Consider the following 15,902-nt stretch of genomic DNA (forward strand, 5'->3'; position numbering starts at 1 on the left):
TTGTCATTAACTTTAGATATCAGCTGATGGTTATGAAGTAGAAAATCTCATCTCTGAAGACCTCACAAAGAGAAGTCATGGTTTTAGGACAGAGTATTTCATTAAGCCACCAGTCTATGTGACAGTTTCCTTTCCCTTCAGTGTGGAAATCTGTAGGATTAACATAGACCTCACAGCTGGGGGAGGCCAGAATGTCACAGGCCTGGAAATGTACACGTCCGCCTCATCCAGCAGAGCATCTTGGAATGCCCCCGAGTGCCGGACCCCGGGCGCAGCCGAGCCATCCATCCCGGACAAGGAGGCATTCACCTTGGTAGGCAAAGTCTTACTGAAAAACCAGAGCCAAGTGGTGTTTAGTCACAGGGGCTTCAAGGCCAGGCCACCTTTTGGTCCAATGGAAGCCACACTCCCCTCTCCCGCTGTTGTGGCACAGGAGCTCTGGAATAAAGGGGCTCTTTGTCTTAGCCACGTGGCCCATCTCAAGATCTGTATCACCCATGTGACAGGCAGCGGTATCCCTTGCATCAAACGGTTGGAAGTGTGGGGTCAGCCAGCTAAAACCTGCTCTCAGGAGGTGATAGACAGTGTCCTGCTGCTTGCCTCCGAGAGCCTCCCTCAGGACTTGGCTCTGCAGGCTCCCGCCTTGCCCATGGAGAGTGACTGCGATCCTGCAGGCCTGTCTGAGGGCCAGCAGGCCCCCTCCAGCCTGCGGGAGCTAGCCGAGGTAATTCGGGATGTGCCTGAGGAGTTCCTGGATCCCATCACCCTGGAGATCATGCCTTGCCCCATGCTGCTGCCCTCGGGCAAGGTCATCGACCAGAGCACACTGGAGAAGTGTAACCGCAGCGAAGCTGCGTGGGGCCGAGTGCCCAGCGACCCTTTCACGGGGGTGGCCTTTACTCCGCACTCCCAGCCCCTGCCTCACCCCTCCCTGAAGGCCCGGATTGACCATTTCCTGCTCCAGCACTCCATTCCTGGCTGCCATCTGCTCGGGAGAGCACAGACTGCGTTGGCAGTGACCCCCTCTTCCATTGCTTTGCCCTCTCGGAAAAGGAAGATGGAGCACGCTGAACACGCCCCAGACGGTAGCCTCGGTATCAGTGCTTCCTGTTTCTCTACCACAAGCCTTCTGGTCTCACCCACTACCTCAGAGCACCCCGCTAAGAAAATGAAAGCTGCCAGTGAGCTGGGGCTGACGCACATGGACTGCTCAACAGGTACTCCACGTCCTACGTCCATGTCCGTGGTCATCCCTACGCTTCCCAGGTGACACTTGGCACTGTTGCCCTGTGCTTTATGCCTTGCCACCTTAAATTATCCTCACATTTACTGGTGTAAAGCACTACACATGCATGATCTCATAGCTTCTCTGGTCAGGAATCCAGGCGTGGTTTGGCTCTGCCATCTGCTTCACAGTCTTCCACAGCCACGGTCACAGTGTCTGCAAACCAGATGGAAGTCACAGTCTTGTTTAACCCAGTCGTGGTGGTGACATCCTATCATGTTTGCTATATCCTGTTAGAAGCAAGTCGCTGAGCCCAGCCCACACTCAAGGGGTGGGGGTACCCGGGTACCCAAGGCAGGAGTATCTGGAGGTGGGTCTCATTGGGAACCATTTCAGATGCTCTCCCACACCATTGATTCTTATTTCGTTCAGTGGTGGTTTTTTTTATTTGTTTGTTTTTGTCTAAGATTGGTGGTTGAATTTTGTCTAATGCCTTTTCAATGTCAATGGAGATGATGCTACAATTTTTCATCCTGAGATCTTTTAATATGAAAAAATACATTAATAGGCTTCTTAATATTGAATAGCCAGTACTACATTCCTGGAAGAAACTCCCTTTGGTCATGCTTCTTTTAATGTTTGGCTTGGTTCTGTTTGCTAGTGTTTTATTTTGGATAAATAATTTGGACTGTCGTGTGTATGTATGCATGGGCACATGCCATCTTTGGTCATGTTTTGTTATCAAAGATTTATTTGCTCCATAAGAAGAATTAAGAAATTTTCCTTTACTAAACTTTAGAACAGTATAATAGAGTGCTCACTTTGGCAGCACATAAACTAGAACAATATAATAATATTAAGATCATTTACTCTTTTACATATTTGGTAGAATTTGCCCATGACGGTTTGTGCCGGGTGTTTTGGAGATAGCTCTTTGACACTTTTTTCTTATGAAAATTGGTCTGTTTAGATTTTATCATTCTTCTAATTTCCTCTCTTACTGTAAAAACCATAGGCAAATAGTGTGCTTAAAGGTTACATCTGGTTTTGAGTATAAGTTTTAGTTAACATGACCCTCAGAAACTCCTGGAAGCATTCGAGGTGCAGTGGGGTGAGACAAGGAAAGGTCCTCAGACCCTGAGGTCTCTGAGGTCTCCAGTAGTGTTGGCCTTGACAGATTTGTGGATGACATAGGACCGTGCTGACCTGTGCTTCAAGGTCCCAGGCAAGTCCTACAAACTGTAGACAAAGCGTTCTACTCTCTGCTTTAGGGCAGTTTTGTGAACCCTGCTACCAGGCAGGTCTCTGGGTTCTTTCGTGGACAGCTGTCCCCCTCCCCCTTTGCCTTCACCCTCAGCCCACTGCTTGGCTTTCTGTGGACCACACCGAGAAGGTCCCTTAGATCATGGAGTGGGCAGAGTGAGGTCTTTGTTATTCCACTTGATAATGACCACTTTGCTTTACTCAGCAGGAGGGAGAGGACACAAGTGCCCAGAGGTGCAGGCCAGTGGCCCTGCGGAGTGGCAGGGGCCCCGGAAGAGAGGAGACGAGGAAAGGCTGCTGGTGAGGGAGTGGACAGGGAGCAGGGGCACAAAGCTGGGCCTTCACCCAGTCATTTCCTTGGCCTGCAAGACCTGCAGAAAGTAGGGTGCAGTTCCGCAGGGGAGCCACCAGGTGGCCCGGGCCTGCCCAGCAGTTTGTCCAAGAGGAGGAAAGCTGGAGCGGAGCCCAGGAACCCTGGAAGCTGGGTGGGATGGGTCCCCAGGGCTTTAACTGCTAATATTCTGTCATCACAATTCACGAGTGGACATTACGGAGGAGGTTCTTTACATTTGTGTCCATTCGAAGCTGGAAGTGCTGTTCGAGTAGTCCTCCAAGGACTTACGGCTTGCTCTTCTCTTTTACTGAACCTCTCTCTGGATATTGTGGTCTGTGCATCTCTTGTCAGGTCCGGTGTCCCATGAGCAGAAGCTGTCACAAAGCTTGGAAGTTGCCTTGACGTCGACCCTTGGCTCCATGCCCTCCTTCACAGCTCGGCTGGCCAGGGGGCAGCTCCAGCAGCTGGGCGCGAGAGAAAGCAGCACCTCCTGGAGGCCAGGCGCCAGCTCGGGTAACCAGGGCCCCATCTGTCTCCTGGGAGCCCTGGAACAGGAGGCTGGGTTTTGCCTCCGGGGCTCTGCCGACCCCCATGCCCGGCTTCCTCAGCCCTGGCGCTCGGGCCTCGGGGAGACCCCAGTCTCTTTCCTTTTCCGGGGGCAGTTGAGGAGCTCCTGTGAAGTGTAACTCTTCACAAGAAAGGCTTTCTTTAGTTAAGTCTTAGTAATTCTGTGGGCTTAGGGCTTGGCAGCTCTGTGGTGTTTCGGTGAGATCTAATATTAATTGTTCTGTCCTAAGGACTTTTGTTTGTTTCTCCTTTGTTTAGTTTTCATATCTAGTCCGTCTCCCATCCGACCTGTGTGTGGTTTATTTTATGGAACTGTGGAGGGAGTCTGGCGTTGTCCTCTTCATGCCTTCCTGTCAACATTGTCCCTGGTGTTTCAGCAAAGAACTGGGGCAGCTTACTGAGCCAGTTTTTGCCTACCCTGAATCTGGGACCACATTAGATGATAGAATCAACTAGGCTACAAAGTGAGAGAACCTGCTGGAATGCTGGGACAGGTTTTACAAGATGAAGCCTGAAGGAGCTCATGATAAGGCGGACACTCGATTCCTGCTGCCCCTCCAGACCTGGGCTGAGCTCTTGTCTGGATCCCAAGCCATCTTAGCTCTTCCGCTTCTCATACCCACCCCCCTGTCTCTCTGATTATGTTTCCACCCTGGCCAGCCCCCAGAACCTTCTTGTCCAGGTCACCGGTGGTTTCCATGGACTCCAAACCCAGTGGTCACTCATCCTCTCAGCAGTGGCTGATGCGGCTTCTTAGCACCACCTTCCCAAAACACCTTCTCTCTTGGCCTTCTGGATGGCACACTCTTCTCCCTGTTTTCACCATCCCTTTATAGTTTCCATTGCTGACTCTTCCATCTCTTCCAGACTCTGGTCCTGGACCCTCTTCTCTGTCCTCCCAGCAAGAGCCCACCGGCCGGTGACTACCTATGCTCACCTGTAGCTCCTTCCTCTCCTTGGAGCTCAGACCCCAACCTCCCTGACAGCTGCCTGGCACCTCCACATGGGAAACTCATGGATATTTCTTGAGTGAAATTCTAACTCAGAACTGCAAACACCCTCTGGAGGATCCCCCCCGCTCCCGTAACCCCACTGCTGATAAAGAGCAGCATCTTCTACCCTTTGGTCAGGCCTATAACGTGGACATCATCCTTGGTTTCCTTCAACATTCCTGATATCCATTCATCCCCAGGTTCTGTCGGTACTCCTCAATACCTGTCGGTATTCATGCCTCAGAGCCCCGTTCTCTGCTGCCCCCCGGCCCCAGCTCCTGTGCCGTAGCCCCCGTCTCCTTCAGCAGCCCTGCAGCTCCCTGGCAGCCACCCTTGCCCGTCGCTCACGGGAGCCAGAGGCGTCTTCTTTTGCTCTCAACCAGCTCGTGGCTCTGCACTTCTTAGACGCCTCTCAGGGCATCCGGTTGAGCTTTGAATACCATCTAAACTCCCGCTGCCTGTGAAGGCCTGCATGCCCCAGCCCGCCCCCGGCCCCCCTTTGCAGTCTCGCCCGAAGCCAGTCTCATACGTCACACCTCTGGGTCCTTTCTTTCATGGACCGGCCATTTTCTCGGTTTGGTTTGGTTTGGTTTGGTTCTAGACCAGCCATTCTTTGTACTTGCTCTCCCTTTCTTTCTGCATGGCTGGTCCCTTTTCTTCCCCCAAGAGGCCACCCTGACCCTCTCCGGAGGGGTGTGGAATGGGGAAGAAAGAGCAGCGTCCCAAGGCCAGGGCCACAAGAAAAGGAAGCGCAGCGGGTGCAGTTCAGGGAGGGGGTGGCAGGACTCAGCCTGTGTGGCCCCCATTCGGGGAGGCCCTGCAGGAAGCAGGGAAAGAGAGCCTGCAGCACGGAAAGGGGGTCGGCAGGTCAGGAGGGGGCTGCTGGGCTGAAGAGAAGCAGGTGCCGGGCTCAGCGGGCAGGTCTGCTGCAGACAGACCTCAGCCCTGCCTCTCTGGTACCCTCCTTCCTCCGCTGACCTGCCCGGCCCCTGCTGCACCTGACCCCTCTCTGCTTTTTCCTTGTCTTGTGGCATCTCGCCTTGTAGTTTTGTTGTCAGGATGCGCTTGTGCCCCACTCTGACCTTGGCAGCCTGTCCCAGTGGAAAGTAAGTCCTGCTCGGAGACCAGGAGGGAGGGCTCGGTGTGGCCTGCCTGCCCTCAGAAGCCAACTTTTCTTGAGCACTCATTGGAGCACCAAGATTTAATCATTGAGGGGAAGCCTCCCAGGTTCCCAGGCTCCCCAACACCCTGTCCTCCCGGATCAGCCAGAAGTGGCCTCGGGAGGGATACAGCCATGCTGCCACGGGGGTGGAGGGTGGGGAAGCTTCTTGTCCTGCTCCAGGCATCTGCCCGGCCATTGGGACGGGGCCTGAGCGAGGGGGCCGCTTTCCCTAACCTTGGCTTATTTTCCTCCCTAATTTACCAGAGCAGCCTGGGAGCGTCCCGGGCCCCGAGTGCGCCTCCTGCAAAAGAGTGTTTTCTCCCTACTTCAAAAAGGAGCCGGTGTACCAGCTTCCCTGCGGCCACCTCCTGTGCCGGCCGTGCCTGGGCGAGAAGCAGCGCTCCCTGCCCGTGGCCTGTGCCACCTGCCGGCGGCCGTTTGCCAGCCAGGACGTGCTGCGGGTCCACTTCTGAGTGAGCAGCCTCGGCCCAAGAAGACCCGTCGAGGGGAGTCGCTGAGAGAGTGGGGGTCAGGATCCCCTGAGGTCTGGCCAGGGCCCCAAGCACACAGGGGCCCTTTCTTCCCCAGGGGCTTTCCCCTTTGTTTCCTTCCACAGTGTAGCACATGGGCCAGAGTATGGGGTGGGAGGGGGCACCCCACTCCTGCTCAAGTGGCAATAGGATAACAAAGCCATAGTTTGGGCTGGGAGGGATGGGGGACTATCCCTGCCCTCCTGTGCCTCCCTGCCACCCCACCCCCTTCCCCTGCCAGAGCCCAGGGCCTGTGAGAGCCGGCCCCACCCTGCTGGGGGGCCCCCCACGTGGTCCGTGCACACATCCCAGCCCCGCAGGGTAGACGTGAGTGCAGCACAACAGACTGTGGCTCGGAATCTCGAAGACAGCTTCCGCCTTCGGTGTCACCCGGGAGCCGGGAGTGCTCCGTGGTGGGGGTCTGGAGTGAATGACTCAGCCCCCAACTGGCAGACCACTCCGAGCCTTAATAAAGTGATGGTTGACGTCTGTCCGCTGTGGGCTTCCTCCTGACAAAGTGCCTGTCTGTCGTCATATGTCTGTCCCCCACTGGCACCCACACCAAGTGGGGCTGTCACAGGGCAGCCTCGAGCCAGCCCGGCAACCCCATCAGGCTGCAATTCAGGTCAGTGGCCTGACAGACGAGAAGTCACATTTCGGGATGCATCTGACGTGCGAGGGTTTGCACGTGGGTGTGGGCGCCAGTGGGGAGGCCCGGCACCCACCGAGCTGCTGGCCGCACTGCCCTCTGAGGCCCACCGAGCTTTGCTGCACGGGGCCCCTGGCAGAAGTACTTAAACAACTCGGCTGCATTCTTTTCACTCAAAATTTAGTTTTGTGGCGTCCCAGGGGAAACTCTGTGCTCCTACAACTGTTTACTGCATGGAAGATTCTAGTTGCTGGAACAATGTCCGTGAGAAAGTGTGCCGGACCCTTCCCTGCTCCCCGTGAGTCCCTGTGAGTCTGCGGGAAGGAGGGCCTGGCAGTGCAGGTTTCAGGCAGGCACTGTGGGCCCCGAAATCCCAGCCGCCTGCTCTCCTCCCCTCCCACAGGCCCGCTGCCTCCTCTGCCCCGGGGCGGGGGGGTAGGGGGCAGGGAATGAGGCGCTGGCAGGGAGGAGCGGAGCTTATTACAAAAGCTTACTAAAAGCTCTGATTCTTGGACTCTAGTCCAAACCCAGGAATTTAGAGATCTGGGGGTGGGGCTAGAGATTCCTAGGGGGTTTGTGTGTCCCCAAAGGAAATTCCTCCCCCTGCCTCAGGCGGCAGCCTTGCCTGAGACTTCAGGGTCTGTACTGGTGGGCTTTCCTCTTAGCCAGTGAGGCCCCTGGGTGCTCTTTGGCTTTAAAGGTCTGGGCCTTTCCAGATTCCTGCCTTACCCTCCTTGCCTCAATGTATTGTAAGAAAAGCCCCACATTTGTGGCAGAAGCGGCGCTGGGGGTGGGGAGATTCCATTCCTCAGCCTGTGATGGCCTCAGGGTAGCAGCCCCCTCAGCCCTCCCAGGCAGGTCCACTACTCAGGAGCCCTGCCATCTGGGGGTGCCTGCTGTTTGGGGGCCCCCTGTCCGCCCCACCCCAGGGAGCCAGAGGCAGCTGCTTCCAGTGTGGGGTCTGCATGAGGCACCCCCAGATAAGGGCAGAGCTGTCTCCCCCCCTATGGAGGGGCCTCGTGATCTGCATTTCAAACTGGCTCCTGCTCCCCGATTGGCCCTGGTGGGAAACCAGGCTTGGGAGCCCCTGGGGAGGACAGTTCCTGTCCTGTGCCCAGGTGGAGCCACACCCATGTCCTTGGACATGCATCCGTTTTGATCTTACTCTTCTTTTTTTTTTTAAGCTCTATACCCAACATGGGGCTTGAACTCAACGACCCCAAGATCAAGAGTCACATGCTCTACTGACTGAGCCAGCCAGGCGCCCCTTTACCTTAGTCTAGAGAGTCCCCCAAAAGGATGTGGTCTTTCACCACCCTTGCCAGAACGCTAAGCATGGCCGGGCTGATTCTCTCCCTTAGAAAATGGGAATAACCGTTCTCTTGCCACCAACGAGGCTCAGAGGGCAGTTTACTTCTCAGCAGCATCCCCAGGCCAGGCACAGAGCAGCTGACCAGTGAGCACGGAGCTGGGCCCCACTGACTCTGAGAAGACTCAGGAGCGCAAAGCCTCGATGTGGCCCGCTGCCCCCTCGCCCGGCCACAGGTCCCGCGGGGGCACACGTCTTCCCCTTTCCTCTGTCATGTACTCGAGACACCAAGGCTGTGTGGGGCGCGCAGCCCTGGGCCCTCTGAGAGCGGGGGCCTGGGCCCCAAATCTCCATCCGTGAGGAGCAGGGCGACCTGGCGTCCTGGCCATTCTTCCTGAGGGGCTAAGGAAGTCTTCAGTCCTTGGCCGCTCTGTGGCCCGATTCGGGTCGTTCGCTCCAGGCTGGGGCCCCGCCAGCCCCGGGGACAGCGGGAGGGAGGGCGGCTCAGAAGTCCTGAAGGTAGAAGAAGTAGAAGAACCAGACGGCGAGGAAGAAGATGAGCATCTGCTCGGTGCTCACAGAGTAGTACTCCATGTCCTGGCAGCCTGGCGGCAGCGCCCCACAGCACCTAGGGCCCCGAGCCCTGGGCCGCACTGCCGCCTCCCGTGCATCTTCAGCCCGAGGCCACTCCGCCGCCAGGAGCTTTTCCATCCCCCAGGAAACCAGCCCTCTGCCTCGGGGGTTGCTGTAAGTAGGTCTGCAGACAAAGCGACCTGCCCCTGGAGGAAGCTGCGGCCCCGCCGGGCTTCTAGGCCGCTGCTTGGCTGCTTGCCTCCCACCTGTGGGGTTGTGATACTGGGCCAGCTGCCATTGTGAGGGCTCTGGGCGGGGCGGGGCGCCTCAGGGCTGTCCCCCGCCACCCTCGCAGGGCCCTCCCCGCCCCCTCCCCCCCCCAGCCCCTCCACAGCCTGCACTGGCCTACCCGGCCCCTGCCCACTGGCTCCCGCAGATCCTTCCTTCCAGTTCTAGGCCGAAAGGGGCTGGCTGGACTGGGAATCAGCCAAAGATGCTCTGTCCAGCTACCTGTGGCAGAGGCCATAGCCCAGGCTCCACCCCGCGGGAACGCACTCCCTCTCTTACAAAGAAATGCCACAGATCAGAGGGGTGACGAATCTTGAGAGTGGCTCGGGGATGAAGGGAGGATGAAGGAAGAAGAGGCAGCCTGGTGGCCTTTGGCACGTTTTCTCCACCAAGGTTTGTGCCAATAGCAAGATGATGCTACCTGCAACCACATTATTGAGACGCGACCACACAAACATTGTGGGTTGGGTTTTTTCCCCCTTACAATATCTTTCTATAAGGGGAAAAAAAATACGTATATATGCTGTGTGGTTCTGTTGACTGCTCTTTACCTTACCAGTTTTTTCATGGACATTTGCCCTTGTCTTAGACACTATTCTTATTATCAAAATCATTTGGAAAAACAAGCCAGAATAACCAGGAAAACCCTGGAAATGAAGAACAGTTTGGGTTGCATGGGGAGAGCTAACCCTTGAATACACAGACCAATGAAACAGTTAAAAATCCAGCCGACCAACAGGGAAAGATGGATGTTTCACGAAGTGGTACTGGGGCTGCTGGAAGAAGGAAACCATCCAAGAACTAGAAGAAAGTGGAAAATGGGATGACTGGGAACCTGGGAGTGAGGAAAATGTTCCTCATTCAAAATCCAGATACAGTGAGGGAGAAGATTGACAAATCTGACTACATTGAAATTAAAAAAAAAAACCTTGTACAAAGAATAGCAAGCTACCATTAGCAAGGTAAAAAGTAAATTACAACCTGGGAAAAGTATATTTGTAAGGTGTATTACAATGGTTCCTATAGCTTCTAAAAATAAAGATTCATAAAGAAGTGCACACAGCCTCTTAAACATGTCAGAAGATGCTCAACCTTGCTCACAATATGATAAAATAAAAGCAACCCTGAAACACTATCTCTTGTTTAGCAGATGGGCACGCATCTCAAAGTGGGGCCGCACTCCACTGCTGGGGCTGTGGGCTAACAGGTGCTGCCATGCACCGCGGGTGGCAACGCGAGCTCTGCGGAGGGCGACGTAACAGTTTCTAGCAAAGTCACATGTACATGGACCCTCTGACCCAGCCATCCCGCTCCCAGGATTGTAGCCCAAAGATTCTCTGGCAAAACTCGGAGAACAACTCTGGCGCCACCGGAAGCGGCAAGCAACCTGAGCAGCGGACCCAGGTACCCCCGCGGGGCCTGAGGAGCCGTGTCGCCCCCTTGCGGAGGACCCAGGAACAAGTGGTTTACACCCACGTGTGATTGGGCATATATTATCATCAAGGAGGTTATGGAGACTCTGAAGGCCACCCATGTGTGTTTAAGAAAAAACACAAACTTTGCATTCAAAAGTTTTTTAATAAAGTTTCTACATATTGAGTACACTCGGGGGGGGGCGCGGGGGGCATCCTGCTGAGTGCTTTGTTTGTATGACCTCGTTTAATCCTTGTGTCTCTTTTTTTAACTTAGCTTTCCAGACAACATGGGGCTTGAACTCACGACCCCGAGAACTAGGGTCGCATGCTCTAAAGACTGAGCCAGCCAGCCCCTGCCCCCCAATCCTTAACTCCTAAAGGAGGAAACTGAGGCTCAGGTCCATGAAGAGCTCAGCTGACTGACTCCAAGGCCACTCTTAACCCCTGGGATGCTTTACTGGTGGCAGAGGCTGCCAAAGAGCAGACTCAATGGGGCGCCTGGGTGGCTCAGTCGTTAAGCGTCTGCCTTCAGCTCAGGTCATGATCTCAGGGTCCTGAGATCGAGCCCCGCATCAGGCTCCCCGCATCGGTCTCCCTGCTCAGCGGGAGGCCTGCTTCTCCCTCTCCCACTCCCCCTGCTTGTGTTCCCTCTCTCGCTGTGTCTCTCTCTGTCAAATAAATAAATAAATAAAATCTTAAAAAAAAACAAAAACAAAGAGCAGACTCAAGTCCCCTCTATAGGAGTGGCCTGAATGCTACAGCACAGCTTTCGAACGTTAAAAAATATTACACATCTAGGCACAAAAATAAAAGCTGTTCTGCCGAACAAAGACTCAGCACAGTTCACTTCATGTAAGTGGGGAAATCGGCTTGAGATATGAATGGAAAAGTACCCACCCTGTGCGGCTGCTGAAGGAGGAGGGTGTAGGAAGGAGCAAGGAGCCAGACAGGGAAGGAGCAGGTGCAGAGCGGCCCTGGAATGGTCTGTGGCAGGCTGCGGCGGGGACTGGCCTGCCCCCCCCAACTGTGCTGGGCTTGCCACCCTGCAGACCGCACCCCGAGATGTGGGATGTGTGTGGCTGAGGGAGATGCTGTTTGAAAGAGAAACTAGATGAGGGAAACAGTAACCCAATGAGCCCTGTGTGGTCCTGGTGGGGCGGGAAGGCATGAAGGATGGACAGACTGGGGGCGCCTGGGTGGCTCAGGAGTTAAGCGTCTGCCTTCGGCTCAGGTCATGATCCCAGGGTCCTGGGATCGAGCCCCGCATCGGGCTCCCTGCTCGGCGGGAAGCCTGCTTCTCCCTCTCCCACTCCCCCTGCTTGTGTTCCCTCTCTCGCTGTCTCTCTCTGTCAAATAAATAAATAAACTCTTAAAAAAAAAGGATGGACAGACGGGTGTCCGTCCCAGGAAGGTTGTTGGGAAGCAGAGGCAGGAGTAGGGAGGAAGGTGGGCAGTCTGATAGCCTCTAAACCAGTGGAGAGAACTGGGTTTGAAAAGATAGTGGGTAGGGACACTTGGGTGGCTCAGTCAGGGGAGCATCCGACTCTTGATCTTGGGGTTGTGGGTTCGAGCCCCATGTTGGGTGTAGAGATTTCTTAAAATCTTTTAAAAAAAAAAAGAAAGAAAGAAAGAAAGAAAGAAAGGAGAGGTGGGTAGAGAATCACGGTTGAGGGAGGCAGAGACAGGCTGGCCTCCCCTCCCATGGTTCCCGATACCCTCCCCTTGGGTCCAGGGCCCAAACATTAATCGTGACTCAGCTGATGAAATGCAACCCCATGGCTCATTAATTAGGAAGCCTGTAATTAGCCTGTCTCAGGAACCAGGATCCTCTAGAGAGAACCCCTCTCTCCTGCCTTCCTCCCCCTCCCACCCGAAGGATGAGATCAGGCTTGGTGGGATCTGGCCCCTGGGAATGAGGAGGGGCAGGGGAGCATGAACACCCGGGGAAATGAGATGCTGGGGCACGCGTTTATGCATGAGATGGCCTTGCCCATTGACCCTAGGTAATGAGGCGACGGAAATGACAGTAGGCGCCTCCACCCTGAAAGTTTCTGGGGGCAGGCTGGGTGCGGCTGGCTAGATCTGGCCCAGCTTGGTCTGCAAAGCAGTGATCACTGCAGTTCAGTCTCAGAGCCAGCCGGTCTGGGGCAAAAGAAACAGATTCAGCAACCCAAATGCCATCTCACACAGGGCTGTTACTCAACAACACCTCCTAAAATCCCTCTTCCTCCGTCCACCTCCCGTTCACCTTCCTCCCACGCCCCTTCTCAGCATGCTGATCCATCACCTCCCTTTCCCAGACTCCTTGGAAAAATCGATCTCAAACCTGAGTCTTCGTCCTTTCCTCCTGACTTCATGCCACTGTGACTATTTTATTTTTTAAAAGTTTATTTATGTTTAAGTGATCTCTACCGCCAGCGTGGGGCTTGAACTCACAACTCCAAGATAAAGAGTCGCATGCTTTTCCAAAAGAGCCAGCCAGGCGCCCCCAACTGTGACTCTTTTAAATAACCAGTTGCCGGGGCGCCCGGGTGGCTCAGATGGTTAAGCATCTGCCTTCTCTTAACTCTGGATGGGCTTGCGGCTGCTCTGACCAATGGGGTGTAGCAGCAGTGACCCTATGTGATTTCGGAGGCTGTCATAAAATGCCACATCACTTCTGCCTCATTTGCTGGGACACTCTTAAAGCCCTTGTTTGCTAGAACACTCCTCAAGCACTCTGGAAGCTGGAACATTCAAGAAGTCCAACTATCCCGAGGCCACCAAGCTGTGAAAAGCCACACAGAGAGCCCAGCCTGTGGGTCATCCCTGTCCAGGTGCCGAGGCATGTGAGTGGAGAAGTCTCCAGATGATTCCAGCCCCTAGCCGTTCACACTTTCCAGCAGAGGCCCCGGTCACTGTGGAGCAGAGAAGAGCTGTACTTGCTGTGCCTTGTTTGGACTCCTGACCTGCGGAACCTAGGATCATAAGATGATGGTGGTTCTGTGTCACTGCCTTTTGGAGAGGTTTGGTATACAGTGGTAGTAACTGGAACAATGACAAGATCCTAGACAGCTGCTACGGGGAGAGCTGGGGTGGGGGTGTGTGTTGGGGGGAAACCAGGAAGGCAAAGCTAGAGTCGTCCTCAGCACAGAGGGGGAGGGGAAGGCCTAAAGATGTCCCTCTCCTAACACCGCACGTTCTGACCCGCCTCTGTGGGCAGGCGGCGCAGAGAGAGGAACGTGACACTCCCTGGGCTGGCCACTAACTCCGGCATTTACTCGAGACCCACCGCAGCGTCCGGGGACCCCCTGAAGAGAAGGACACTGTCTAGAGGGGTGGAGAGCCAGGGAAACACGTGAATCAAGCATTCTCGGCATACACGTCAACCTGGAGGAGGAGGAGGTCAGTTGTGCTGAGCGTAGTGGTGGGGGCAGAAAAGATGGGACTCCGGTTCTGATTTCAGAAAAATACCTCAGTGGATTTTTGGTGGTGGATTTGCTCTACAGCATCCGTTGGCCTTTCACCCTGGTCTTCTTTCAAGCTTCGGTTTCTTTCTCCATCGGATACAGGCCGAGGGAGCTTTATTCAGACGCCTAAGGGATGGGCATATGAGGCGAGCTATGCCAAATAGACACCCCTCCCTAGAATGTGAACCCAAGCAGAGGGACAAAGCCGAAGGCGATCATCCTGCAGATGATCGGCCCCCAGATGCTGTGAATATGGCCGGCAGCTGACCTGTCTCTGAAGACTTGGCCTCAGCCAATGGGAGCCACCGCACCAAGAAAATGCCTGGGAGATCCCCTCCCCACCAGCCTCCTTGACCAACACCTAATACCCAGATATATAACAAAAATCAACCCCCTTGCCTCAAGGTAGGACAACTCTGGTGTCACACTCAGAGCTCCCTGTGGGATCAGGCTGAGCCTAGATCCAGCTGACACCGCATCTTTGCCTGGCTTCTTCCCCTACCCCGTCCAGCTTCACTCAGCCCCGAGGGCCCTCCCTGCCCCATAAATCATGTGTACAAGAATCCCCATCGCAGGCGCTGCCGCTGGGGGATCCGACGCATCCATTTCAGGAGACATTCCCGGCTTTATGTTTCATGGTCCTCCAGGACCATATCAGTTTCTGAGCCTGGGTCTCTAGCTTTCCCCTAAATTAGGAGCTCTTTATTGTTTTTTTTTTTTTTAAGATTTTATTTATTTATTTATTTATTTGAGAGAGACAGAGATAGTGACAGAGAGCATGAGCGAGGAGGAGAGGGAGAAGCAGGCTCCCTGCCAAGCAGGGAGTCCGACGTGTGGCTCAATCCCAGGACCCTGGGATCATGACCTGAGCCGAAGGCAGATGCTTAACTGACTGAGCCACCCAGGTGCCCCTAAATTATGAGCTCTTAATAGCCTTCCAGTAAATTCCTTTTGCTCAAATTTTCCAAAGCTTGTTACAGAACATAGAACCAGGAGTAGAGGGCTGGCAACAGACTCTCAAGAACATGAGGGGCATGTAGGATTGTCCAGAAAGGGCCAGAAGATAGTGAAACTGACATTCATATTGTGGTTTGGACCCCCGTGTCTTTTTTTTTTTTTAAAGATTTTATTTATTTATTCGTGAGAGACAGAGGAGGAGAGAGAGAGAGAGGGAGAGAGAGAGAGAGAAGCAGAGGGAGAAGCAGGCTCCCAAGAAGCAGGGAGCCCGATGCGGGACTCGATCCCAGGACCCTGGGATCATGACCTGAGCCGAAGGCAGACGCTTAACCATCTGAGCCACCCAGGCGCCCTGGACCCCCGTGTCTTATGGCAGGTGGGGATGAAGCAGCTGAGTCCTTGGAGTCCTGTGACTCCTGAGAGCGGGTTTCTGGAAGATTCTGGTCTGCTGACACAGGATTTCAGGCTTTGAGGGCTTCAAGGACCAGTAATGCCTAAGGGGCCCCGGCCTCATGCCTTAGGGGCCCGACTCTGACCCTCCTCCGGTGAGACCAGGGGCTATGCCCTCCTCAAATGTGGACCCTGCAGCCTGTGGCCTGGAACAGTCTACCTAATATTCCCATGACCGTTTCTAGGGCAGGAGGGGTCCTCTTGTCTGGGTCTGTGACCAGGTGGGCCCCCCCTGAAGTGTGCCCACATGCCTGCATGGTGGAAGGAGGAGGCCGAGGGTGAGGCGCGCAGACAGAGCCCAAGCCTGCAGCCTGGAGCACCCACCTGTGTGCGTGTCCCTCAGGATGTGGGACAGAACAAGGCTGAGGGAGAGGCCAGCTCCTCCCCAGCTGCCCTGGCTGCCAAGCTCCACTGCAGATCGGAAGCTGGGCGAACCCTTCAAAGCCTTGAAATCCGGGGGGTGGTGAGCCCTCTTGGGGCTGCTCTGGAAGCTCGGTGCTGGTTGGGGTCCTGCTCCTACCCCTTGCCTGCTGTGGCATTTCAGGACATTTGCTTAACCCTTGGGTGCCTCAGTTTCCACACCAACAAAATGGGGACGGTTGTCATGTCACATCTCATGACATATGGCTTATAGTGTCTGAGCCGAGAACTCATTGTCAGCATGCAGTAAATGTTAGCTAGTTCTACATTATTCCGTGTGCCCTGTTTGGTGCAGAAAATGGATAGGTCTCGGGGCGCC

At 54.8% G+C, this 15,902-nt stretch overlaps 1 protein-coding gene across 5 annotated transcripts in view; it reads left to right on the forward strand.

Annotated features, from left to right (window-relative positions):
• Nucleotides 1-6,621, forward strand: part of UBOX5 (U-box domain containing 5) — a 38,316-nt gene extending 31,695 nt beyond the window's left edge. For 3 of the 5 annotated variants that reach the window (XM_027622390.1, XM_027622391.1, XM_027622392.1), the window contains 3 exons: nt 17-1,217; nt 3,174-3,335; nt 5,813-6,580. In XM_027622390.1, coding sequence (XP_027478191.1) covers nt 17-1,217; nt 3,174-3,335; nt 5,813-6,228 — 1,779 coding nt within the window. In that variant the 3' untranslated portion in view covers nt 6,229-6,580. Of the gene's footprint in view, nt 1-16; nt 1,218-3,173; nt 3,336-5,807 lie in introns of all 5 variants that reach the window. The other 2 variants (XM_027622393.1, XM_027622394.1) reach the window with 2 other exon arrangements.
• The last annotated feature ends 9,281 nt before the right edge of the window (nt 6,622-15,902 follow it).

The sequence above is a fragment of the Zalophus californianus genome, chromosome 8, assembly GCF_009762305.2.
Source record: "Zalophus californianus isolate mZalCal1 chromosome 8, mZalCal1.pri.v2, whole genome shotgun sequence".
Lineage (NCBI taxonomy): Eukaryota > Metazoa > Chordata > Mammalia > Carnivora > Otariidae > Zalophus > Zalophus californianus.